Genomic DNA, 25,663 nt, shown 5'->3' with positions numbered 1-25,663 from the left:
GTGGGCAGATGTTGGTCTTTTCAGGAGAAAACACACACACACACACACTGAATGATTTTTAGACTACCGCTGTCACCTTCTGTGGTTTGGTGCACGACATCATTAGTTGCCAAGACCGAGCTGATGGAATACTCTGAGAACAAAACATTTCTCCAAGGACACACCAAAAATAAAAAGAGCCATGCTTGTTGACATTAAGGCGGATGAATGTCACCTAAGGCATTCACGTGTGAGCAAACAGCTCTCTGCATACCTCTCAGTCGATGAACGGAGAGAGAATCAGAGTGAGTGCAGCAGAGAGCTGACAAAGCCCTTATTAATACAACTACAGCAGCCAAGACAGCTTCCAAGAATTTGTCAGAAATCCTAAACAATGTGCTTCAGAAAGAGCCAGGGAGATAAAACAAAGGAAAGTAAAGAACAGAAGAAATGGGAAGAGTACAAAAGATAAGAGGCAAAAAAAGATGGGAAAGAAAAACAAAATTCTTTTCTTCGGACAATCATTTTAATGTAGCTGATGGTTCACTCCCACACGGCCCTAGATGGAGCGTTATCTCAGTGGCATGTCCTGCGGGACGGCAGTCCTGTGCTTGCGCCGCCGCTGCAGATATGGCCAACGCCAGCCCCCGAGGCTTATCTGATTGGTGCCCCGTGCCTGGAGATGACGGGACTTCCACCAAGCTATGGTGGAAATATGGCCTGATTATGACGCCGGCACGGCATGAACCATCTCCTGGAGAGACCCTGGCTGTCCGAGACGTGGAGGAGCGAAGCTAACACAGCACAGCACAGCATAGCACAGGCACTCTGCAGTCTCCGCAGACACACTGCACTACAGGGAAACGTGACTAAGGGAACATAACACACACACACTCCTAATAATAACCCCACAAAGCATGCGGCAGCACCATAACATTGTGGCTTACACGTGTGCTTTGTCAGTTGTTTGTCTATTTGAGACAATGCTAATGAAAAGAAAAAGACAGAACAGTATGACAGCCTTCTTTAAATTCTTTTAATGGTTCAGTTGGTATAGGTTTTGGAAGCATTTAGTCAAAAGACATGGTCAGCAGCCATATAGCAAAAACCAACTAATCAGTTATCAATGGAAAAAAAAATCGCAAAATCAAAATACAAAAAAAGCAACACAATTTTTAGAACCCAAAGAACGACAGCTAGGCAACATCAGGCCATCACATTAAAAGATATACAGCACAAGGGATCATAAACAGCATGCTGTCAATTATTTAGACTTTAAGTCCAATGTAAGTAAACAGACATTCTTATACTAATAGAGACTAGAGATGCTGGGCCTAAATGTACAAAACCTGATGTCATCACAGTAAGACTGTTGATTAAGGGACAAAAATGCATAGGCAAAAATGTTTTAGAAACAAATAAAAACAAAAGTAAACATATAAAGAACAGACTTCCTTGTCACTGGCAGAGAAATGAAATGTCATTAGCCATAACACTGAGGACATTCAGTTTCAAGATTTCTGCCATTATTGCCAACAAGATAAAATGGACGACAACAATAATGATAAAAACCTATGATGTCCAAGAGGACGACCTTCCGCAGATATCAGGGATGTACAAGTGATGGTCAATGAGTCACGATTCTTTGAAGAACTACTGAAATGAACACTTTAAAAACCCCAAGGCAAGCATGCTTAATTTCATAAAACATTAAGTTACACTTGTTTTTTTTTAAGTTAAGCACGTTAACAAAATATATTTATACACATTAAATATTGCCCATGGTGCCATGTCATCACCAAAAAAGACCAAAAATATAATGCAGATTAGAAAAAAAAAGAAATGAAAAATTATTTTTGACATTCCAGTTCAGAAGAAACTAACTAAAGAACACGATTATCAAGTGTTTCTGTTTGAGGTCTCAGGGGGTAACTTAATGGTGTTTAAAACACTGTTCTGGATATTCCCTTTTAGCTCTTCATGCTATTGGCATAACTACAACAATTAAAAGATTACGGAGTTGGGAGCTAACTGTGTACTGTGTCCGTGCTTCTCTTGCTGTTGGTGCAAGGATGTGTGCGTGATGTTTTAAGGCTGAGGTTCTGAATAAGTGTGACTGGTCTTTAGTTACCTCTGTCTCATAGCACAGTGGAGCTTTGATTTGGGGTTTCAAGAACAACAGCTAAATACTCTGCTAATTACATCTCACAAGTCAGGAGATTCATTTATTTTTCGGCTACTGATCAAACATTATACAACGCCTAGTTCCACAGTGTCTGAATTTTTGCAAACATGACCAGGATGATGAGTATGGTTGTAAATTACAGTCCATCAGGCCTTGTGTCATGAGCAAAACACCCTTCACTGGAGTTAGAGTTTAACAAGATAAACAATAAATTAAGAACTAAGACATTCATCAGATTCTTAAAATGTTACAAAAAACACAGTTGGCACACATCATTTTTCTTACTGTTTATACAATAAAAAACAGGTTAAGTCAGTACATTTCAGTGAAAAGACTTTTTCTGTGAAGGAAATTTGTATGCACCTTTTTTTTTTTTAAAGAATGTGCTTGCTTATGTGTGGATTCTTCCGGTTTCATTGTGGACAGTCTGTAGGCGCCTCAGCACTTTAGCTTTTAGTGTGAAATAAAAAGAAACTATGCAAAGAGCACTTCTCATTCATTTGAATGAGGAAAACCAAAACATGACACATGTCACATAAACACCCCCTTTGCCTGCCTGGTTCTGTCGATAACAATCACGCAACAAATGAACATAATATGACGGCCCTTCTAAGGACACCCTTGAAATACATCTAGTCCCTCCCCCCCACCCCACCACTGTCTCCCCTTTAGTTTGACCAAACAAATGGATAATGTTGGTCCATTCACACACTCTGAGACATACACACATCAAACACAACACTGCCCCAATAATACATGATGCAAAACAAAACATATAACAAACAAACAAAAAACTCCTCACAAAACAATGACTAAAATCCAACAAAGAAATGGTTATGCACTCACAACAGTTCTCTCCCATTTCTTCTCTCGGCGCCTTCCCCCATCACCATGGCCTGGGACCACTGGAGTGAGGGTGCTTAGTGTGGCAGTTCATATCGGGAGGAGGAGGAGGAGAGGAAGAAAGGTGAGAGAGAGAAAGGGAAGGGGAGAGGGAGAGAGGGAGGGTAAGGAGTGGAAGGACCGAGCCAAGTGCCCATGATGGATTCACCTCCCCCCCCCTCCCCTCCCTTCCATCCCTGTCCCAACGCTCGTCCCCTCTCCTGTTCCATCCACAGTGTTAGGCTTGGAGGCGCGACACGACACAGCACAGCACAGCACAGCACAGCAGGGCGCGGCGTGTCGCAGCAGGCTGGTGGGACGTCACTGCCTCCGGTCCTCCGTCTCTTGTCGGGAGAAGGCCATCACCACGTCCTCTGCGCCTGCCAGAGCAGCAGAGAGATCACAGCGTAAGCATTTCTATTATCTGAGACAGAGAGCTTTTCTTCCAGCCGCAGGCCAATCTGCCGACTGATGCTACGAGGATATGAATAATAACCCTCCATCAAAACACTCTGGGCTGTTTTGGAGTCACACACATGCACGTACACACACACACACACACACAAAATAACAACATTAACTGCTGAGGAGAAAATTGAGACTATACAACTGGGACAGGCATTGATTGGTGTTGTCGTGATTACACGTCGGTGCATTTCAGGCAAAATAGTGCGAGTGAGTGAGTCATGATAAATGACGGAGGATTTTCAGCTTGTTCTGAGAGGACAAAAAAAAAACACAAACCCAGAGCAGGCAGTCGTCACGCTCTGCATCAAAGACACTAATCCCTAGCAAAACCGTCTCACACATAGGCAACACAAAAAAATCATGCAATGACTGTCCTAGAGGATACAAGTCTTGTCTGAATCTATGACTGTTGGCATGCACATGTCAACCACCACAGTCAGCGAGTGATCAGCTCGGCTTTTGTTTTTGTTTGTGTGTTTTAATCCACTGATAATCTTACCCACAACACACTATTTATCATTTCACAGGCGCTGGCCCTGGTGGATTGACATACATCACTGCTTTTGGCATAGATGGTCCAATACACTTTAGCCTACTAAGATTCTATTCCGTTCAGTTCTTCTATTTATAGCTCTCCACTGTCGAAAATCTCATTTGGCCTCAAAGCAAAAAATATAAAAACACTCGCTACCAAAATAGAGAACATTTAGGCCTAGGGCATACAAATATGGAAGGCTGTGTGTGTGTGTGTGTGTGTGTGTGTGTGTGTGTGTGTGTGTGTGTCCACTACTGCATGAAAGCATTTTCATCAACCGGAAACAAAAAGCATACCTATGCAAGTAAAGTATACATGTCGGATACTGTAATATTGTTCAGAAGTATCATGTCCAATATCTAAACGCTTCAGTTAAGTATCATTGTTTTGGTCTTCTAAACCATGGTCCCCAAATTCACATGGGAACCGCTAATGCCACAATATTCATTTCCACCCTTTAAAGTGGCTTTGTTAAATAATCCACCAAGCTGTTTCCCAAAGACTGTACTTTCCAATCATAAACAGAAGAGGCACTTCCTAAAAAAAACGGGCACACATTATGGAGCATCCAACCCCCTCAGCGCTCCGGGAGTAGTTGACTCTAACCTTTGACCCTGACAACATTCGACGATGGATGGTTTGCTGATGCTGAAAATAACGACCCAACACCGACAACCAATGAACCAATCAACAGGCAGACAGCCACTACATCACTTTTCATACACGTAAAGGACACCAACTCCGACCGCAAAAAGTATGTGTGTATGTGACGTTTGCAGGTGAGTTATTTCCTAGTGGTGAGTGTGTGTGTTTTCTAGGAGGGGTAGTATCGTACACTGAGCTGGATGACAGCCTGTGCGAGCACACGGCAGACCCACTTGTGATTTCAGTCAGGTCTGACGCCAGATACCGACAGGGATGGAAGCTAATCAATTCAAATCCTGGATTACGAATGCCGTCCCAGACAGGGAAAACAAACATGCGCGCACACACACACACCCACTCACACACACACACAGACAGTCAACAAAGGCTGCCCCATTGTCCATGACGCCAACAAGCACAAAGACCAAACAGGACACACCTGGGGTCAAACAGAGCGATATTCATCATTTAAAGTGCCCTAAGGTGCCCTGTAAAGTCTTAGAATGAGGCGTCAAGACATGTTTCAGGGGCTCTCATAACAGGATAATTTCTCTCAGAATAGACACATCACTCACTACTGGCCTTGTCTTGTTATCTGCAGAATAGTTTATGGTCCGCAACGCAGCTTTTCCTCTATCAGAGACAAGAAAGGCTAACCCCACATCATCCTCAGGTCACATCCGGTATGCATTTCTGCATAGGTATTTTTATGTACTTACTGTATACACGTAATTGACAAGATATGTGCTTTTGACCTTGGTGCAATTTTGTCATTATGTGGCCATAACAGCTCCATTATAAATGATCTTGTGCTAAACCAATCACAAACTGACAAGAGGAGTGAATGGGGGTGGGGGGGTGGTGTCCATTAGACACATAATTGCTGTTGCTTGGCGAGTGACAGTAAAAATACCCTACCGAGTGGGTGGCACACGCATGTCTTATTTTCACAGCCAAATCAGTCGCTGACATCTCCAAGAGACACTTGGATATGCTCTAGAGCTGAATGCTCCAATATGTGTGTGAGAGAGAGAAAGAAATAAAGAGAAAGAGAGAGAGAGTGTGTGTGTGTGTGTGTGTGAGGTAGAAAAAAAGGGAAGGGACAGGTGAATGTTTGCTCACCTTCCCTGTAAAAAAAAAGAGGGCTGCACATGCTTCCTATGATGCTCTGTTGGATTTGATTATGAGGTAGAGATGAAAGTAGGCCACAGACTATATTATACACATCCATCACACAGGGAGGGGGGGCGAGAGGGAGGGAGGGAGGGAGAGAGAGGGGCTAAGAGATGGGAGGAGAAGAAAGAGGAGGGGGAGTGAAGCCTGCCTTTTTCACAGGCTGGTTAAAAGGCTCCCCTGCACGGTGAGCTAGGAGTCTGCCCAGCACATCAAAAAGGGCCATAATTAGGAGGTTTCCGCAGCAAGTTCAGGTCGACCTGATCTTAACGGGCATAAGCGCAGGGGGAGGTGGTGGGGGGGACAGGAGTTAAGAGGTGGGGGAGGGGAGGTGGGCTTGGGGTGGGAGGGGAGGGGTGGTCCTTTCATGTGGACTCAATCCGTCTTTCATGTGGGAGGAGACTGCCGGGTCCAATCTGATACACCCCCCCCCCTACCTCTGCTGGGCGCGGGATTAACGTCCTTCTGTAATCCCGCTGTCTGTCGCGCAGAGGGGGGGACGCACACTTCAGACGTGCCCGCCTCCATCACGCAGGCAGGTGACTGCGGTAAGACCGCCTGCTCTTTCGCAAGGCGATGCCAAAAATAAACACAGCCCCTCGGTGACAGGTTGTCACGCTGGGAACTGCAGAGCTTTCAGCCAGGAGTACGTGCTCAAGGAGAAAACACACACACACACACACACACACACACACACACACACAGTATACATGATGAATGTCAGTACAAGAAAACAGCTGAACTCGATGGATTGAGGCACAAACAATATACAATATCTCAGATATGTATCCGTCTCCTTTTCTAAGCATTTGGCCCAGTGGTGTTATCCTGGACTCTTGCTTCCACACAAGGCCCTGAGGAAGAACACAATGTCCCCGCAGTCCAGTCCACACGCACGAGCAGCAGCAGCAGCAGCAGCAGCTACAGACGCTGCAGAACCAGCTTCAGGGGTGAAGGCCACTCTGTCCTCCAGGAGCCTCTGCAGACCCATCCTCCACTACACCACCACAGCAGTCTGCCAAGCTCAGACATAATTCAGCTTCCCCCAGGGCACTGCCAGTAATCATTAGCCGCAGTCGCCACAGTGCAACAGTGCCCCTGCCAACCCCCGGGATGGTAGGAATGGGGGGACATGATTTCTATTATCCTTTCCAGTAACGGCTAGTTCTGTAAGGCTTGATCTTTGTAAGGATGGTTCTGGGTGAGTAAAGCAGTGCTCTTTACCCTTGATTATCAGTCACAGAGACATCACCTACATAGACCAGGGAGCATTATCTAGATCAATAAAAAAACTGACCTCCTTCTAAAGACGAGTGACAGGAATAATTTATGCCAATTAACACAGCAGCAAAAGGTTAATAACAAGACTCACACACATATATATATATATATATATATATCACATATATATATATATATATATATATAGCCTTTTTATGAACTGCCATAACCAAACATGACAAACATGATAGGTAAAGTCAAAGTTCAGTTCATCAACTCACTTGGATTTATGGCTTATGTACTAAGAGCCTTGAGATATTCTCTCAACATGAACAAGGAAGTAAATAAAACCCATTGGCCTCTCTAATCTACACATGTACTTTCCTTCACTTCCAATCTCGTCCTCCATGACTGTCCCTCTCTGGCCATATCTCTGCCACGCTCAAATCAAACATTCCACATAAATGTAAAGATGATATCACTTTTGTCAGGGCTTAATGGTTAACATGCTGGCGGGTCCCCTCGGCCTCTCTCTCTCTCTCTGCCTCTGTCTGTCTGTTGTTAAATGAATTATTGAGTGCTCTTCAAGGCTTGCGCAGGGGGACGTTCCTGAGAGCGTGGAGATGGGAGGAGCCGTGTGGCGTGTGGTAGGGATTCACGTGGATCAGGAGCGACACATAAGCATCAGGGATATCTGGAGCAGAGCTGCATACGGGCCCCCTATCAACAACAACATCAACAGCAGCCATCCCAAGCTGATAGGAACAGTGTGTCATAGTGCGCAGAGACTCGATCTGGCAATCAGCATCTCTTTGATGCAGAATCATCTGTGAGTTGCGTAATGAGGGCTCAACCTTGCATAACGAGCTGTGTGTGTGTGTGTGTGTGTGTGTGTGTCGCGTGTGTGTTCGACACAAGCAGAGGTTAGAATGCTACTGGCCACAGGTCAGTGAACATCAGTTCTGGCCTTCAGTCTTGGCAGCATCTGTTCTGGGCTCCGCGTTAAACTGGAGGCGGCAGAGCAACGCTAGTCGCTAACGCTTCCCCTTCATGCCTTTCATGGTCCTGGCTTCCTTAACGACGAGTGAGGCAGCGAGCCCCTCCCTAGGACGCGAGGCGCGGCACAGTGCGGAGAGTCACACGCATACGCGCTCGCACGCCCTCAGCCAATGCACCACAGACGTCAGGCCCCTCTGAGCCCGTTGCCCCGGCAACAGATCATGGAATCAGATTGCATCACCACTACCCAGCAGGCTGCTTAGGCCGGTGAACAAACAGCTGCGGGCGAGCTTCAATCCACCTTGCAGTAACTCCCTCCTTCTCTGTCTCCCTCTCTTTCTTGCCCTCCTTTCTCTACATTTCTTCCAGACCCCACTGTCCCACCATGTGCTCATCCTGCTGAAGAGACTGGGTGGGGGTAATATGGCCGTTTTCTGTAATCCACAATTACGGAATACTTGCAGTTTATTTGCAGCTTATGCTTAATATTTACTGTAATTATAGTGCAAGACTTAGGGCCTGTTTACACGGATCTAGATATTTGAATAAACGCATACTTTTGTATGCGTTTGGGCCTTTCGTTTACACGTAAACAGAGATTTATCTCCCTCAAACGCATACTTTTACAAACGCACTCCAAAGTGAAGATTTCTTAAAACGATGACGCGTTCAATTGTGTCGTGGGTCAATTCGATTTCATGTGTGCAGCAAAGATTCTAGAGCGGAGCTTTTGACGTGCAGTGCAGTGCCTGCCTGAACATTTACATTTCACACAAACTGTAGCCTACACACCACACGTGATAGTCGATTATTTTTAATATTTCGCATACTATTTCGTGCTCACCTCACACAGTTTCACACAGCAACTGTCTGTTGACTTCTGAGTTAATTATAGAGTTGTTTAGTTGTTTACTTCATGTAGCTAAGTAAGTCTCGTCTTGTGACGCTAACATAGCCTAGGCTAGGCCTACTCAATGGATTATAACATGTTGGATTAAATCATCTTCATTTCCAAACCTAGAGGATGTACATGTATGTAGAAGATAAGGTAGGCTATGTTTGTTATTCTGGCCCACTGTGGCATGATTAATTGCCGTATCTGAGAAGTTATGCTATGGTGAGTTTTAAATGGGTTTGCTATTCTGGTTAGTTTTGGCATGACGTGCGAGTTTTAGCGTTATTAGCGCATTGAAACGTGTTGTGATGTTGGCTCTGCATGCTGCCAACACTGTCATTAAAACAGCCCCATTCCCCCGACCTTCTCAGTTAAAAGGCCCTATGTGTGCGTGCAGACTAGCTGGATCATTGTCCATGAACACTAGTCTGGCAACTCATGGATACTCAATATCCTACCACACTTACATCACGGCAGTGTTATTACATGTCTTTATTAAAATGCAGATATATTCTCATGAATTAGCCTAGGCCTATTATTGGATGTAATTAAGATCGCAGGATGTGTGGGCGTACTGTATACACGCACGGCATTCTAAATCGCCTGTTTACGTTGTGGATAGCTAAATAAATGTAGCCTAATGTTTAATGTTAACCAGTCATGGGTGTCTTTTGGGTGTAAAACCAATGAGAGTGGCATTCGTCATTCCAGCAAGCAGTGCAACATAACAGCTCATCAGTGTTTTCATTACTGATTTGGTGTGGCGTTGATATAAAGCAAGCGCCAACCTATTTTCATCCAAGAGCTGCTTTGACAAAATGAACATGGGCGAGAGCTAATGTTTATAGGCTATTAGTAGGCTAGCATGTAATCCGTGCCCTCTTGAACTTTCCTCACTTTATACTGTACTAAGAGAAAGTAGCCTAGTTCTACCTCGTCGGTCCACATGTAGGCTATGGGTTGCTTTATGAGTAGCTTTTTGCCATAATTTCCCTTCGGTTTAATCAGCCTAAAACGCGTAGCCTTCTGTACATTTTAAATTTACCTAAATTTATTCTCGGATCTGCAATTGAACTTTGACTGGGATAGTGCAATCTGTTGGCCTGGCGTGTTACAGACGCCGAGTTGTGTAAAGTGAACAGTGAGATGTTGGTAGGCTTTTGCACATTTTAATCGTTCCTTGCCACGATATAACATAACTGACAACTCATCTCCATCTCATATTGTGTATTGTTGGCCTATCATAGCCTACTGTGTTGTGCATGTAATTTCTGCCAAACTGATAAACTAGTACTGGTAAACCAAAGCGTCTTTCCTCTCCTGCTATTAGGCTAATTGAGGGGAGGAGGGCAACGCAGACAAGTAGATGACCTAGACGACACTTTAGGTTCTACATAAACATTCGCCTTTGGAATCATTTTGCGTTCTAGTGTGTATGGATATATTTTCTAATCGAATGTCATGTAAACGCGATTAAAAAAACAAACGCATACAAAAATATCCGGTTTTTTTTTATATCTAGATACGTGTAAACAGGCCCTTAAGTTTGCATATTACATACAGCCTAGTTTAAGCAAAGTTAGCTTCCCACCTTTTTTTGTCTCATTGTTTCACATGCAAGTGTGTGAAGTACGAGAGACAACAACAATCTTAAATGCCAAATACTCAGATCAATGATGTAAGTTTGACGCACGTCTGTCTTCTCGAGTTCTATTTTAGGGTCTAGGCAGAATCTTAACGGTCAAAAATGAGTGACGACAACAAAGCCACCCAATCGGTTCTTTGGGACTGGGTCCCTTAGACGTGTCCCCAAATGCCACAGAGCCATTGAGAAGGGAAGAGAGACACTCCGAATAGGGCAGATCGAACGAGTGTAACAGCTGTGCTAGGGGGAATCACAGACCGCAGTTAAGGACACAATCTGGATGAATAGAGGGGCTGAGGACATACTTCACCTCCACTTACCAGCCAGCGTGTACAGCCACAAGAACATGACATGTGCACTTTTAAGTTCCGTAAAAAAGCCAGGCCCAGGGGATAAGGTTGGCTCTCTCGACCTATTCCTACACTGTAACCTCTCTGCCAGCCTTCACTCTTCAACAGAAAATGAGAACAAACTATGTTCAAATAATAGGTACAAACCATGTACATTTTAAATATGCAATGTAAATCCATTTATTTACTGCTTTGACAGTAAATAAGACGGGGAGTGGGGGTGTAAAAAAAGAAGAGGGTAAAAAAAACCTGACTGATGTCAGAGCTGCCATTTTAGATGATGACTAACAATAGCAATCCTGTTTGTGTCCTCTGAGGGAAATGTGACCAAGGCGAGAACCCTCTTTGTGTCCCTTCAGTGTTACAGGGGAGGGGATTAGGCTGCCAGAGGGGATTATGGGGGAGACACAAAAGAGGCTCGATTCCACAACTGCTGATGTCTGATACATGAGGAGAGTGTGGTATTGTGAGCAGAGTCAGCCTGGACAATGCCAGGTAGCGTCCTATTGTTTCTGCCTCCGATCGAAGAGCACAAACACCCATGTGTGTCTGTGTTGCGCACCTCCTTGGAAGCCATCTGTGCTTTTGGGGGCAGCACTGACATTGAACATGGCTGACACATCAGGTGTTCGATTAAAAAAGAAAAGAAAAGAAAGACCCAGAGATGGCTGTGATGCTTCAGCTTCCCACCTTTTTTTGTCTCATTGTTTCACATGCAAGTGTGTGAAGTACGAGAGACAGCAACACAAAGTTGCACCTCTTGCCTACACTATGTTTATAGGTGTGCAGCTATAAAAAGCTAAACAGCCACAGCACAGCACACAGCCACAGCTTTCTCACACCACCTTTTTTCCAATTTGCACCCCGGCTTGCCTCCCTTCCTGGAGGCCACCTAATGAGGCCCACACCTCTCCTGCCACCACATGGCGCTGACGCCGTCCTCCCCATTGGGGAGCTGCGCTCTTCTAGGCGCCGTCCGCGTCCCCATGACAACCACCCACCCACCATACTCACCAATTGTTTCTGACCGCCCCCCCCCCCCCAGATGGTCTGCGATGACTGCAGGATCAGGTTTCGGGCCGTTCTGGATTCATCTTTGCGCCCACCCCCTGTCTCAGGGATCTTATCTCTGTTTTTTTCCAAGGGTTTGATTTCCCCACATCAGGTGTCACAGCAGGGGAGAATGGCCGGTGCAGTAATTAGCATACCGTTAAGCTCTGCTACAACAGAGAGTGCACTAGACCCTAGCCAGGGAATCACAGAATTCAGCCACACTTTTAAGTGACTTATCTGTATCTTCAAGTCCTGAGGTAGCCTCCCTTTCATCTTCCAGTGGTGGGCATCAATAGAGACATTTATAGGGGGTGGGGGGTGAGTGCAGTGTTCAGCTGTGGCCAAACTTCAGCAGGCTAGTCGAATTCTCCGCAGGCCCCATTTAATGCGTTTTTGGTCAGCGCAGTGCCTTGTGCATTTTGATGCGGCATGAAAAGGAACCCTTCCGCCCACTGCCTCTCCTCCTGAAATGCACCACCCATCATCACCCAAAAAAAACCGTTCAACTTCAAGGCACCCGAATAAATTAAAGCGGGATTAAAGGATTCATAATTTGTGTGTATGCTAATGTGCCAATTAAAATGATCTGGAATGCAAATGAGGCTCTGCCCGTTTGCTCGTCGGCGACCGAGAGAGAGAGAGAGAGAGAGAGAGAGAGAGAGAGAGAGAGAGAGAGAGAGAGAGAGAGAGAGATGCACAGAGGCTTCCAAAATGTATTTCTCGGAAAACTGTTTGAACTGTTCCACCTCTCACAAATATTTCCTTTCGCTCGTTCCTTTCGTTACAACAGTCAGTGTATGGTGCAACATGGTACATTGCATTCTACCACGATGACAAAGCAGCACCTCAGATGCTTGCGGCCAGGCACATACAGGCCTGTTTGTGGATGTGGCGCAACAAAAGCGGGCGAGGAGGGGCCTGAAGAGAGCGTTCGGCTGGGGCCCCTCACTGTGCCACCTCCCCCTCTCTGTGCGACAAACACAAATGCCTCACTGTCCCCCTGCCTCAGATGAACTGGGGGCTCTTTCACAGGGCTCTCTCATTAACCGCGTGGATGCCACTTCCATTTACTCGGGCAAACATTTGATACTCTTGCATGACAGCGACGGCGCTCTCCCTCCAACAGAGGCACAATCGCTCTGGTTTCCCCAAAGAGAGGGAACACTGTGGATGAATGAGTGAATGAAGAAAGGGATGAATCACTCAACAGCATTCAGGCTTTGTTTCTATACAATCACTGGCCATAACAGTGTCTAGTGGTCTGTGAATATCTGTGGCAGACGCAATTGTGAACTGCATGTACTATGTCAAATGTCAAACACAGTCATCATTTTTGTTATGGTATTTGGAACCATGCACTAGCTTACTAAATGAGCAATCATTCTGTGTGTGTTTTTTTTTAGATCTTTGTCCTCTTGTAACTCTTCTTAGAGATATGACTTTCACTTGTGCTTCCCTGAGGGTGGGTAGTCAGGTAGGCTCTCTCTCTCCCAAGAGCACAGTAGCTTCTCACGTTAGGGCCCCTGGATCAATATTTGTATTGGTGGAGAGAATACGATATAGGGGGTCTCCCTAGGGGAAACTACTAGAAACCCTACCTGCCTGCTCAGCACTTCTCTCTCTCCTCCACGACACACCAACCATTTTGTGTCGAGAGGCTGTTCTAATTTAAGGCCATGCTTAAGGAGAAAAGGTCAACACCACAGACCCACTGATTGGTGACCAGATACTGTAATGAGGCGCTTATCGTGTTTCCCAACCAGGGCTGGGCACCAATGCAAAACACAAAAGGACACAGCCATCAATGCTATTGTGAGTTCAGCTGACACAAAAGCCCACAGAAATCCAGATATGGCCAGTTATTGGTGGCTGTTTTTGTGGCAGTCACAGTGTGTGAAAAAAAGCAGAACAAAAAAAGTGCATTTCACCCATGTAAAACACTGTAACTATAGGAGGAGCAGGTAGCAATGTTCCCATCCCACCATCAACAACAACAACACAAGGGGTATCTTACTAACCACCACCAATGTGTAGCACTCACCTGAGTGATGCACGGCAGCCATAACGCACTCTCACAACACATCAGCTTGAGGTGGAGATTGAGGGAATGAATGAACTAGTCAATTACATTGAGGGATGATTATGGGGCCAGATTGAATGAGCCAGGTCGGGAATTTAGCCAGGACATATGAATTCAGATTCCTGCAGGGAATCAATAACCCTGTTTATTCCTATGAAATGATGATGAATTCACTGGTATGGCTTTAATGAGATAGAAGGTCTTCATCGACTGCTTGGGTGCACTGAGCGAAGCTTCTAGAAAAATAATTCCTCCCCGGGAAGATTCTACATGATTATACGTGATAATATGAACAATTGCTTGAGTCCCTACGTTTACACTTATATTGCATTAAAATGGGTATTTAAATAGTAATAATAATAATGAAAACCAAGCATACCAAAAGCACCAGTGTTTCAAGATGCAAAGTACTATCTGCAGTACAGAAGAAAGCAAACCTTCCAATATGTGTGCACTGGTGCCACAAATCCACAGTAAGTCTTCCCAGAACAATCAGGAATGCAGATTTATATGTACCTTAAACAACCCTGTTTGTGCATTATTGATGAAGACTGCGCTGGGGAAAGAGAACGAAGAGGAAGAAGAAACAGAAAAAGAAGAGTGCAGAGTCTTGACAGCGCCTCTCACGAAGAGCCAAGCTTCCATGCATATTTCATGACCCTAAAGTGGGGCTAAATTTGACATGCAATTCCACGGATGCTGGGTCTGGATACGCTCATAAACACTCAAAAATATGTTTCTTGATCTATGTCGCATCCTCTGCAAAGAACCATGTAGCATATAGCACCCCCCCCCCCCCACATTCAACCACCAGCCAGAAAAGGTGGTCCGAGAGTGGTAACCATTCTGTCTGTGTAAATACAAGCTAAGCGAACAGAGAAGAGCTAAAGCCTTATAGACAGAGTCTGACAGGGACTTTCCACTGAAGATGATTTGGCATGAAACTTGTGGGTTGCCGATAAGATTGGTCAAATCAAGGGAACTAATCTCAGCCGTTTTGCAAGCCATGAAACTGGTGGGCTGCCGATAAGATTGGTCAAATCAAGGGAACTAATCCCAGCCGTTTTGCAAGCCATGTTCCGCCCTACTGAGCGGCACATGGTGAACTCATTTATCTTACTCTGGCGCCCCCATGTGGTGGATATGTATATTAAATGAGAAAAAGAAAAAAAGCAGGTATCTAATGTAGCTCTGTGATCAAATATCATTTATAACACAAATGTTCATAAACAGTGCTGTAATATTTAACGTCTGGCTGCCATTATCTATTCCAAATGTCGAATTTGGTACTTCATTTATTCACAAGATTCTACGTATGCAACTCAATAATATAAATAACTTAACCGCTCATCTCAGCCACACACACACACACACACACACACACACACACACACACACACACACACACACACACACACACACACACACACACACACACACACACACACACACACACACACACACACACACACACACACACACACACACACACACACACACACACACACACACACACACACACACACACACACACACACACACACACACACACACACAGTGACCATCTGTGTAGGGGATGTCAGAGAAGGTTAGGAAGGTTAGATGCCCTGTAGATTTCTTTCAGTAAAGGGAGGGGTGGTATCTTACCCTGGTCAATGGGGTGCTGCGGTAGTTGGCTCATCTGACTGTGCACCACACCGGCGTAATTCCTGAGGAAGGCCTCCTCACTGGGCGTCAGCTACGGCAGAGGGATGGCAGACAACAGCAGCTCAGGTTAGTAACAACGACAACAACATGACAGCTTATTTGTTGAAATAACGTTACGTGTGAAGCCTGGGAGAGAAAAAAAAGGGGTCGGGGTTCAAGCAGGATTTGAAATACTAAACATGGATCACACTGCATTAAAACGTGTTGCAGAGGACATTTTCCAACAAGGCCTAAAGCCTATTTATCAATGTGGAATAAACAGCTCTTGAAAGACGATAGATAGTTTTATCTCCTATCTATCTATTTGATTTATGAGCGGTGTGAGGTACATGAATGCATATTATCAGTGTGGGATCTGGGGGGGCCGTGTGTGTGTGTGTGTATGCGTGCGTGCTTGTATGTGTCTGTGTGTGAGCACGTGTCTGTGTGTGTGACCGCATCTGCAAACGTGTGTGTGTGTGTGTGTGTGTGTGTGTGTGTGTGTGTGTACGCAATCAGATACTTACGTTAGATCCCATCTTCTTGAGCATTAGCAGCACCCGCACCTTCTGCTGGATGTACATCTCCTCCGGAGTCTTCCCAGGGGCCTCCTCGCGGTTCATCCCCCCAGCTCCCGCAGCACTGCTGGGACACACACACCAGCAGAGCACAGCTCAGCACAGCTGGAGCTTCTCTCTCTCTCGTACTTTTTCGAGTTTGGGTCTTAACACTAGCGTGCTAGCTAACTAAAAGACATGCAAAACCTTGCGAACACCAACCAGAAGCTTGCTAACTGGTGTTCTTTGCCGATACAGTCAGCAATGTTATGCTGTGCAAGGTTTTCTTTCATTTTTACAGTGTGTTCCTGTCTGGGAGACAAAACTTCATAGTGCATATCCTGGGTGGCTGGTAGGAATGACATATGTGATGCTAGCTGATTGAAGCAAAGGCTAGAGAAAGAGAGGGTTCATTACAATGCAATAAAAGAACTTCTAAAACAGTTCTAAACCACTCTGCTTCACATTGTGCCTAACTTGTGCTTGAGAAAAAACACATCTGAAAAGGTGACTAATTGTTGCATATTGATGCGTTAACACATCATCCCAGTTCTCCACTCTACCAGTTCTTCTAATGCATTCATTTTTAGTCTTTCACCACACCACACACACACACACACACACACACACGCTAACATCCTTTATAAAGTTTGATCCTTTTGCTATGTTTTGAATCACACAAATACAAACAAACAACAAACAACCAACAACAACAGAAGTAAGTGCATGGCAGACCGACACCTCACTGTTACAACATAACAAATATCAACATCCCGTCAACAGGCTGTTGTAGACAAGCCCATTACTGTAAGACATCCAGCTTTTATGGAAAGCCTAAACCTGCTGGCAGCCCACAAACCCAAACCAACGCAAACATGGCCCTATAATGACTCCTGACCTCGCCTGGATCCACATCCTCCAGTTAACCTAATTACCAGTTTGGATATGTGACCGCTAAACATTTCTGGGGCTTCAGGCTTTTTATTTTTTTCTTATTTTTTAGAAGAGAGGGAAAAACAACTTAATCCACCCGATGTCCAAATGAATCTCCACCAAATGCACCAAAAGCTTTTAGACATATCTTTAGGCGTTGGGGGATTCTTGTTTGGGCTTTGAGCTGCAGTACATGCAATGATAGCGCAAAGACAGATGCTGCCCTCGTTACCGAGATCTGGGAGCTTAAAGGCAGTAGGGGCAGCAGTGAGAATATCATTTCAGTTTTGTTCAGTAGCTTACAACACACCCATCGCCCTACACACAGATAACCGGATTAATGAATTATGTGTTTATACACAAACAAAACAACACAAGTCAGATGTAGATTATAGGTTACCATCTCTCATGCAAGCACAAACAGGCAAACATACACACACACACAGAGAGAGACCAGACACCGATGGGGGCAGGGTACAGCCCAATTGTGATGATGGAAGTGGCTGTGCAGGTTGGCACAGCAATAGAAATGGCCCTCATCAATATTTCATGGGAGTTTTCACAGAGCGACTCACCCTACCCTGCCCTGCTCTGCACCGCAGCCCTCCCCTCCACCCCCCCACCCCCACCCCACTCAACATCCACCCTGCTCGCTAATGACCTATTTTCACAGTCAGACTCTGCATGGCCTTCAAAAGAATGAGAAGGAAAAAAAGATTGTAGAGAGGAAGATGGGGGAGAAAGAGAAGAGGAGGAGGAAGGGAAGATATGAGGAGATGAAGAGTAGGAAGCACAGAGAAGGCTGTGCGGACAGAATGAGAGAGGGGAGAGAGAGAGAGAGAGAGGGGAGAGAGAGAGAGAGAGAGAGAGAGAGAGAGAGAAATGTGTTATTTGCTGACTGCAAAGAGATGCACGACAGAATGTGTTTTTTTCAGCTCTCGTCGTGGGTTTGTAGGGGAGGAACTCCGCATCAGTGGAAAATACAGTGGAACCCAAGCTGATTTTCCAGTTGGAGACAAATAGTATTGTTAAATGAAAGTGTAGCTAGCAAGAGAAGTGCTGTTTCCATAGAGGGAAAATAAAGAAGACAGCAGGGTAGACACACACACACCCTTTTATTTCTCAATCTGTCACAGAGAATCCCCCAGGAGACACCCCAACTCTGATACGTCTAGCCCTCTCTCAAGGGCTTGTAATATATGTTGACAGCCTGTTTGATGTTAGGCTTATATTTAATTGAAAAGCTGACTTAGGCCTCCAAAAGCCCACCCACCTCCCAAACTCTTGCTTTCAACCCCCATCACCATGACAAGCCACACAAAGATGCTCACGCATGTCTGGACTGGCCTAACTCAGCACCACAACCTCATTGAGATGACCTCATTCAGATGGGCCCAGGTGATGCTTTACAATCAACATAAGGACAGGTGCATGTTCATCCTTTAAACTCTACTGCCACTACTTCAGGGGTGGCAGTGCAGCTGATGGGCATTTCCTTTGCGATGGTTCCAACACATAGGGTGTTGTGTCTACAGTCTGCAACTAATGATTATTTTCATTGTCCATTCATCTGTCAGTTGTTTTCTTTAATCGACTAGTTATTTGATTATTTGGTATAATTTTATATTATAAAATATCGGAAAATGGTGAAAACATCTACATCAGTGTTTCCCCAAGTTCAGGATGGCGTCCTCAAATGTCTTGTTTTGGGCCGTACTGGAAGAATATTCAGGTAACTAGCCTAACTGTCACTGATGAGAAAAAAAAAAAAATCGAAACAGATATTTATTTTCCTTAAAAAACAATTGATCAATTCAATACTCCCTAATTGTTGCAGCTCTGAATATCACATACTGCATAACAGCTACTAGTTCAAGCATAATTATCCATGGTCTCTGTTAACAGTCATTCTAATAAGTCAAGAAGCTCTGTCTCAAAAGGACCTTGTCTTGTCTTTTCAGATAAGGGCAGACAAAAAAGTAAACAAAAAAAAAAACGACTATATGTGCTTGGGGTGATGACTTTTCAAAGCGAACGGGAAGAAAGGGGACATGAAAGACAGAGAAACTGTGTGGGGGGCTGCCTGTGTGTGCGTGTGCCTGTGTGTGTGTGTGTGTGTGTGTGTGTGTGTCTCACCAGGCACACCTTGGGGGGAGGCAGCTCTTGAGAGGGAAACGACAGAGCGGGCTCGTTTGATCATGTCTGCGCTCTCTGGCTTCTGACGGGGGAGAAGGCAGACCAGCTGATGACTGCGAGGATTGGCGAAGGTGAAAACAACAGCGGAGGCAGGGAGCTTTCAGACAGCGAGGGCGCACATGCACACACACACACACAATGCATACGAACACACAAAATGGCCTCGCACAGACAGAGACTAAGCACTACTGTCGGCAATGCTTTCCCAAATCTAAATGTGGGCCGTCATCAAAATCATTAGCAAGAAGTCTACAAAGGGGGAGTGAGTGTAGTCTCCTGCCAGTGGTAGCACAGACTCAGAGTCATGTCACTGAGGACATGAGAGAGGACGGGCCTAATCAATGTGAAAGAGGCGCCATCTATTTTTAATGAGCGTGTGAGGCATCACTCAGACAGAGGGCGTTCTGAGTGCTCGCTATCAGACAACGTTGTTTTTAATTCAAAGCCCTCGCGCCCTCTCATCGAGTGTCATCTGTGACATCTGCTTAAAATGCTAAAAGCGAGTGCTAACTGCACCCGCTCTTCGGGCAAGACTAGGGCCAGTGTGCCGGAGGGCCCCCAGGTCCTTTCATCCAGACAGGTCCTCTCCTCAGGCTGACAAACTGCAGCAGACGCCCGCTGGCAGAGACAGAGAAAATTGGTCAGAAATACGAACACTCTACTCAGTTTGAAGAGGTACCTAAAATGGCTCAGACAACATGTTCTCGCCTCTTTTTTTTTTGTTCTCCATCCTCAGAATTCCTTTTGAAGCTCTAAAATAAGCCACTTTTGGAGCCTCTCTGGCTACAGCTCCACATTGGTTTTGATGTTTCACTTTTTTTCCAATCTTGTCTATATATATATTTTTTTTTTACCTCACCCATACCCTACTTCAGCTCAGAGAAGATTCATCTGTAGCAGAAGATGATGTGCTTGTTTCTGGAGAATTCCACAGGGAAATGCTTCTGTGGATGAGGAGCACAATGCAAATGGGGAAAAAGGAGAGAGGAAAAAAAGAACACACACACACGCCCACGCTCACACACACACACACACACACACACGTCAAACAGTTGTCAAGACATGTCTCCAACCCGTTTTACAAACGAACTGGGGATGATTTCACCATGCTGTTGAAGTACACTTGATGCCAGACTGGTGAACATTAAAGATCTCTCTCTCTCTCTACATCTCTCTCATCTCTTGAGACAGGAGTAGACGTCTGCAGAGAGGAGGAGGCAATGCAGATGTGTGTGCGTGACTAGCTTGTTAGGATCATAGAGAAGAACAGGGTAAGGCCCTAGCAATCTAGGACCCAGTGTTAGCATGATGCCCCCATTGCTTTAGAGTCAGACTGAGATAGGTGTAGGTCGGATGGAAACAAATATTCACACATACACACACAACGCTTGTTTGGTGCTGTTTAAGCATCTCCAAACTGTCTACTGCAAGGCAGTCTTCCTCTTCCAGTTTGATTTATCTGGGCTGAGTCAGTTGGCAACATTATGATGCAGCTGCTATGCAATACAGTATGATAACACTATGTAGAAAATGGCACATGTTTGGCACATCACCATACGTTTCAATAACGTGGCTTATCACCATGGAACTGATCGCCTCCGCTGCACAACAGTCCAAAAACATGAAGACCACCTGCCACCCAAAATGCAAAGGCTGTCAGAAGATCAGGATTCAAATTGCTCTCAGCCAACCAGACTCTCAGTACATTCAACCTCTGATTGCCATCTCGTCCCTCTCTGTAGCTCTTGATTGTGAGTTTAGTTCAGGAGAGTTAACAACTTGCATTTGTAGTGCTTTTAACAAGGCACCCAAAGAACTTTACAGTGAAGGGTGAACTTCACTAACCACCACCAATGTGTAGCACCCACCTGGGTGATGGACAGCAGCCAGTATGCACCAGAACGCTGACAACGCAGCGGCCACAGTGAAAGAGAGAGAGAGAGAGAGAGAGAGGTAATCAGCAAAGATCCTCCACGTACAGACTGACCAGTCCCTGAGAGGGGTCTGTGTTTGGCCAGTAAATCTCAGCTTACCCTGGCTTAATGTCACACTAAACTGAAGCAAACCCCATGCCCTGGCAGCCACCAACTGCTTTTAGTTGGAAAGCGTCTGTACCGTCTTCCTAGGGTCATGACATTTCACAGTGGCACTAATATGTTTCTTGGCTATACACACAATGTGTGTTGTGGCTTGATACTGATCCATTTGTCATGGAAAATGGGCCAACTGGCACAGTGTTAACTAAACTGACTGAACTCGCACAAATCACACCATACAGCAGGCCTAGCAAGACTAGGTATGTCACAATCATGAGATACTACCGTAATGTACTGCTAAATATTGTGTGACAGAAAATAAACACTTAGTACGGCAGCGTTTCCCTCTGGTGTCGTTTGTTAAAGGTACTTTTTTAAACCGCTGATAAGGTGATTAAAAAGTGCTATGATTTTTCCTGATGTCTCCAGCTCTACTCAATGAAAATAACAGGTTTTTACAGAGGAGGTATGAAACTCAAGATAGACTCTTGCAAGAAAGGCTGCAAAACAGAAAGCCTACATTAATATTCTATTTTAAGGCAACTGGTTAGTGACTGCATGACAAGGAAGGGGGAAAAGATTCTGTGGTGAATGTTTTGACATGGCCTGCTCCCCTTACACCAGCTCTGGCTTTGGGAACCCAGCGAATGCCTGCTGCGAGAGATTACCCCTAGAAATGCGATAGGCCCTTGCATGTGACGGGGGTCAGGGAGGTCACAGGCCACCATCCCTGCCTTCCAGCAGCAGCAGCTGGGAGAAACACAACTCACTCTGTGTGCACTTAACCCAATCCATCACACAATTTCCTCAGCACACAGGCCCAGCGAGGGAACAAGACGTCCACTAAACTCAGCTAGCGAATGCCTCATCAATGTCCTCAAGAGTAGTCAAGAAAATCTCCATCTCACAGAGTCAATGAGCCGGCACAGCCCGACGAGAATAACCAAGATCACTGGAGATCTACCACGCTCAGCCTCCTTCCAAACATTACTATTACACCCATGAGTCCATTTAGCCACCCTCAGTCTTCCCACTCCCACTACCCAGGCAAGATGAATGAGTGCTGGAGTGGATGGAGGCTTGCACTGCAGTTGTTGACGGCCCAAACAAAATATGAAGTGGGTCAGCTGGTCAGTAGAGGGCTCTCCTTCAGACACCACAAACAGCTGAGGGTGCTTTGCAGAGGTATAAAGACCAACGCACACCAGCGCCACCATGAGTGCGGCGCACTCCGCTTTTGACACTCAACTACATTAGATTCAATTGTTCTCAATACTACTCCGCACACCAGTGTCACACTTAGCCACCGCCATGAAGATTACAATTCAGTTCTATTTTTGTCGCCGCCGCTGCATAAAATCCATTGTTTATCCAGTGTTTGCCAGTTAAAAATGTCAGCGCTGATGTGCGTGGCAAGTGACAGTGCACTCATCTCGGCTCCGGTGTGCAGAGGCCTTTAAAGTGCGGCTTTAGAAAGTAACAGTCCTACCATGTATTGGTTCTACCTGTGCACTTAACCCAGGTGATTTCACTAATTAGCTGATATACCTGGCTTAGTAGTTGTGCTAATTAGAATTAGCTGATTAAGTAGTGAATGGTTGGAACAAATATGTGGCAGGACTCTTACATTATTCACAACTACCAACTAACTAACACATGGGTAACAAAAGATTAGTAGAACTATATAGCACTACTTCTCTTCGATGGACTATTTGGAAACTTGTAATGAAGTGTATTTTAAAGGTACTGATACCACTTCAGAATAGGCAATTAGGTCTAACCAAGAAAAAATCTACTGACTAGAAGAAAAAACTCTATCGATGTTTCATGTCACCTTGTGTATGAGCACCTGGCAGATGCTCATACACAATACAGTAGCTTGTGCGTATAATATATCTGGGTATTGACCCAGGGCCAAGGGTGGTGGCACCATGATCTGCCAGTTGAGAAGTTGGACCATGGCAGCTGCAAAGATTGCTGGGGTTCTGAAACAAAATATTTCTTCAAGGATGACCAAACGCAATCACCACTAGGCTATTTTACTCCTGGGCATGTGTTTGGGACATCCAAACAATACTGACATAACTGACCACACACCCACCAGCAGCGCCGAGCTACAGTTGTGCGATGCTGCCGAGCTCCCTTTATTTTTATAGCACAGTTACCATTCTGCATTTACAGTTGCTACACAATGGCCGCACTATCTGCGGACAATGGCGATGAACTGGCTCGTGAACTTATGATTGATAAGTAGGTCAATGTCTTGTTAACGCCATGCGAGGCATGAACTCACAGGCAACTCCCAACTGCACCCTCACAAGACCCACAAGTCCGCCCGTGCGTCACGGCGGCCAGGTTACAGGGAGCCCATTGTGGTTTGTGGTAGCACCAGTATGTTGGGCTGAAAGCCTTCTCTGCACATGTGTTGGACAAGGCTACTGGCAGGCATAACTCTAGAGACCTACTACACAATGCTACACACATTTCCTTTCTACTCACTATGGTAAAAGGGTTTTAAAACAGGACACACTGACAACATTACTGTATTATCCTTCAGTCACATTCTCACAAGACATAAAGATGCTTTGTCTAAACTCAGGACAAGGAGAGGCACTGATTGTCTTGTTGCACTGCACAAATGAGCATGGGGGGGTATTTTGTGTAAAACATAGGTGTGTGAGACAGGCACTCATGCAGTCAGCCAAGGCCAACTGGTCCAACCCATGGTTTGCATTCTGGAGGGGCACAGGGAATTTAGATTGCGTAGGACATGCCCCCTGTCATGGCACAGATGGGAAGGCGAGGTGGAGGAGATGGATCCGGTCAGACGTTAATCTATTCTAACATGAAGCAATAGCTCAGAGGAATGTGCAGACAGCGGGAGATAAACCGCGTGGTTCATTTGAAAGTTCACAAGTAGCCAGGAGAGGAACGGGCCAACCCAGACACCCACATCACACTTGGAGTGCCTGCTACAGGCAGCGTGCCAGAATCCACGGCTGAATGCGATTCGTTAGCGGACCATTGGAGGAATCAAGCATCTTGTGGGCACAATGAATGCATGGGTGTGGAGCGCCCAAAATAGAATTCGTCCGAAACCAACAGTAGGTGCAAAGTGATGGGTGTACCAAGACACATTGCCGTCCAATGGCTCGTGCCAACAAGTAGTGAAGTTATTTAATTACTGTTAGTTTAAAGTTACTGAATCACACTCAAAATATGACAATACTTGCCCTGGAAGACAACAACTACAACGTAAACAGGAGGCTGGGTTACAAAGAGCCATGTTCTTTAACGTTATAGCCTACTGCTGGTAGCATAGTCGTTGAGTATGAAATCAACATAAGGCGTACGCATAAGTAATTTCATGCGTTCCACTAACATACAATCATAAAAATGAGCATAGAGTCTGCACACACATCTGTATGCAAACAAAAAGCTAGCAATAGCTATAACAATCACTAAACAATCAGACGTGAAAATACAGTCCTAGTAAGCTCCACACCCCAAGAGTCTCCGAAGTACAACCTAGTTACTGATGAACAGACGAAATAATGGAAGTTTTACTTTACGTAGAACTTAAACGTTTCTGTACTGCTACCTAGCAAGCTAGCTAGCTGGCTAGTTAGCCGAAACGCCGCTTCCTGTCTTCTACAACTAGCCAGAAGCTTAAACGTTATTCCAGCGAACTCATGGAAACGGGTAACGTTAAGGTCTATATGCACCGAAAGGCGTCTGACAACACTCCAAATTCACATTAACACATACATTATGCCCACTAACGCCTTAACGGTCTGTATTGGTATAGGACAATCGAGTAGGTTTGTTTCTCAATTACTGCAAGTGTGCATTAGCTGGGAAGCTCTAACAAAGCCTGAATGAAGTTCCTATGAGAGGGTAGTTCGTTCCATCCAGGTAGCGAAGCCCGAGCGCAAACACTCGGTGTAACGTTAGGTTAGCTAGCGAACTACTACAGGACCTACGATGGTTTCGTTGCAAGTATTGAAACTGGAATTTCTTTAGACTAATTATAGCTTACCTCTCCTGGTCCAGCTTTCTGTCGTTTGGATTTTATTTGAATGGTGTGTTGTTTCTAAGGAGGCGTCCTGTTCCGGGGTCACATCCCGACAGTCTCCATCTCCAAG

General features: G+C 45.3%; 1 protein-coding gene across 2 annotated transcripts; it reads right to left on the bottom strand.

Annotated features, from left to right (window-relative positions):
* Positions 1-1,000: 1,000 nt before the first annotated feature.
* Positions 1,001-25,663, bottom strand: ctnnbip1 (catenin, beta interacting protein 1). Of its 2 annotated transcripts, none has more exons than XM_076276481.1 (4): positions 25,558-25,663; positions 16,324-16,441; positions 15,758-15,848; positions 1,001-3,426 (listed from the first exon to the last, which is right to left on the bottom strand). In XM_076276481.1, the coding sequence occupies exons 2-4, from the start codon at positions 16,417-16,419 to the stop codon at positions 3,368-3,370; spliced, it is 246 nt and encodes an 81-aa protein (XP_076132596.1). In that variant the 5' UTR covers positions 16,420-16,441; positions 25,558-25,663; the 3' UTR covers positions 1,001-3,367. The 2 variants fall into 2 exon arrangements, with proteins under 2 accessions (XP_076132596.1, XP_076132597.1); XM_076276482.1 differs by having other exon boundaries at positions 16,324-16,438.

Source organism: Alosa pseudoharengus, unplaced genomic scaffold (genome assembly GCF_046254945.1).
Source record: "Alosa pseudoharengus isolate Yale_2024_CS ecotype anadromous, Long Island Sound unplaced genomic scaffold, YU_APseudo_1.1 YU_APseudo_1.1_scf_9, whole genome shotgun sequence".
Classification (NCBI taxonomy): domain Eukaryota; kingdom Metazoa; phylum Chordata; class Actinopteri; order Clupeiformes; family Clupeidae; genus Alosa; species Alosa pseudoharengus.
The sequence above is the reverse complement of the archived record's forward strand: the minus strand, read 5'-3'. Positions and strand labels throughout refer to the sequence as shown.

Excerpts from the sequence above, each read along its gene's own strand:
- ctnnbip1 (XM_076276481.1), bottom strand. The coding sequence starts at position 16,419 with ATGAACCGCGAGGAGGCCCCTGGGAAGACTCCGGAGGAGATGTACATC. Across the intron at positions 15,849-16,323 it reads TCAAGAAGATGGGATCTAAC|CTGACGCCCAGTGAGGAGGC; the intron begins GTAAGTATCTGA and ends CCTCTGCCGTAG. Across the intron at positions 3,427-15,757 it reads GCAGCACCCCATTGACCAGG|GCGCAGAGGACGTGGTGATG; the intron begins GTAAGATACCAC and ends CTGCTCTGGCAG.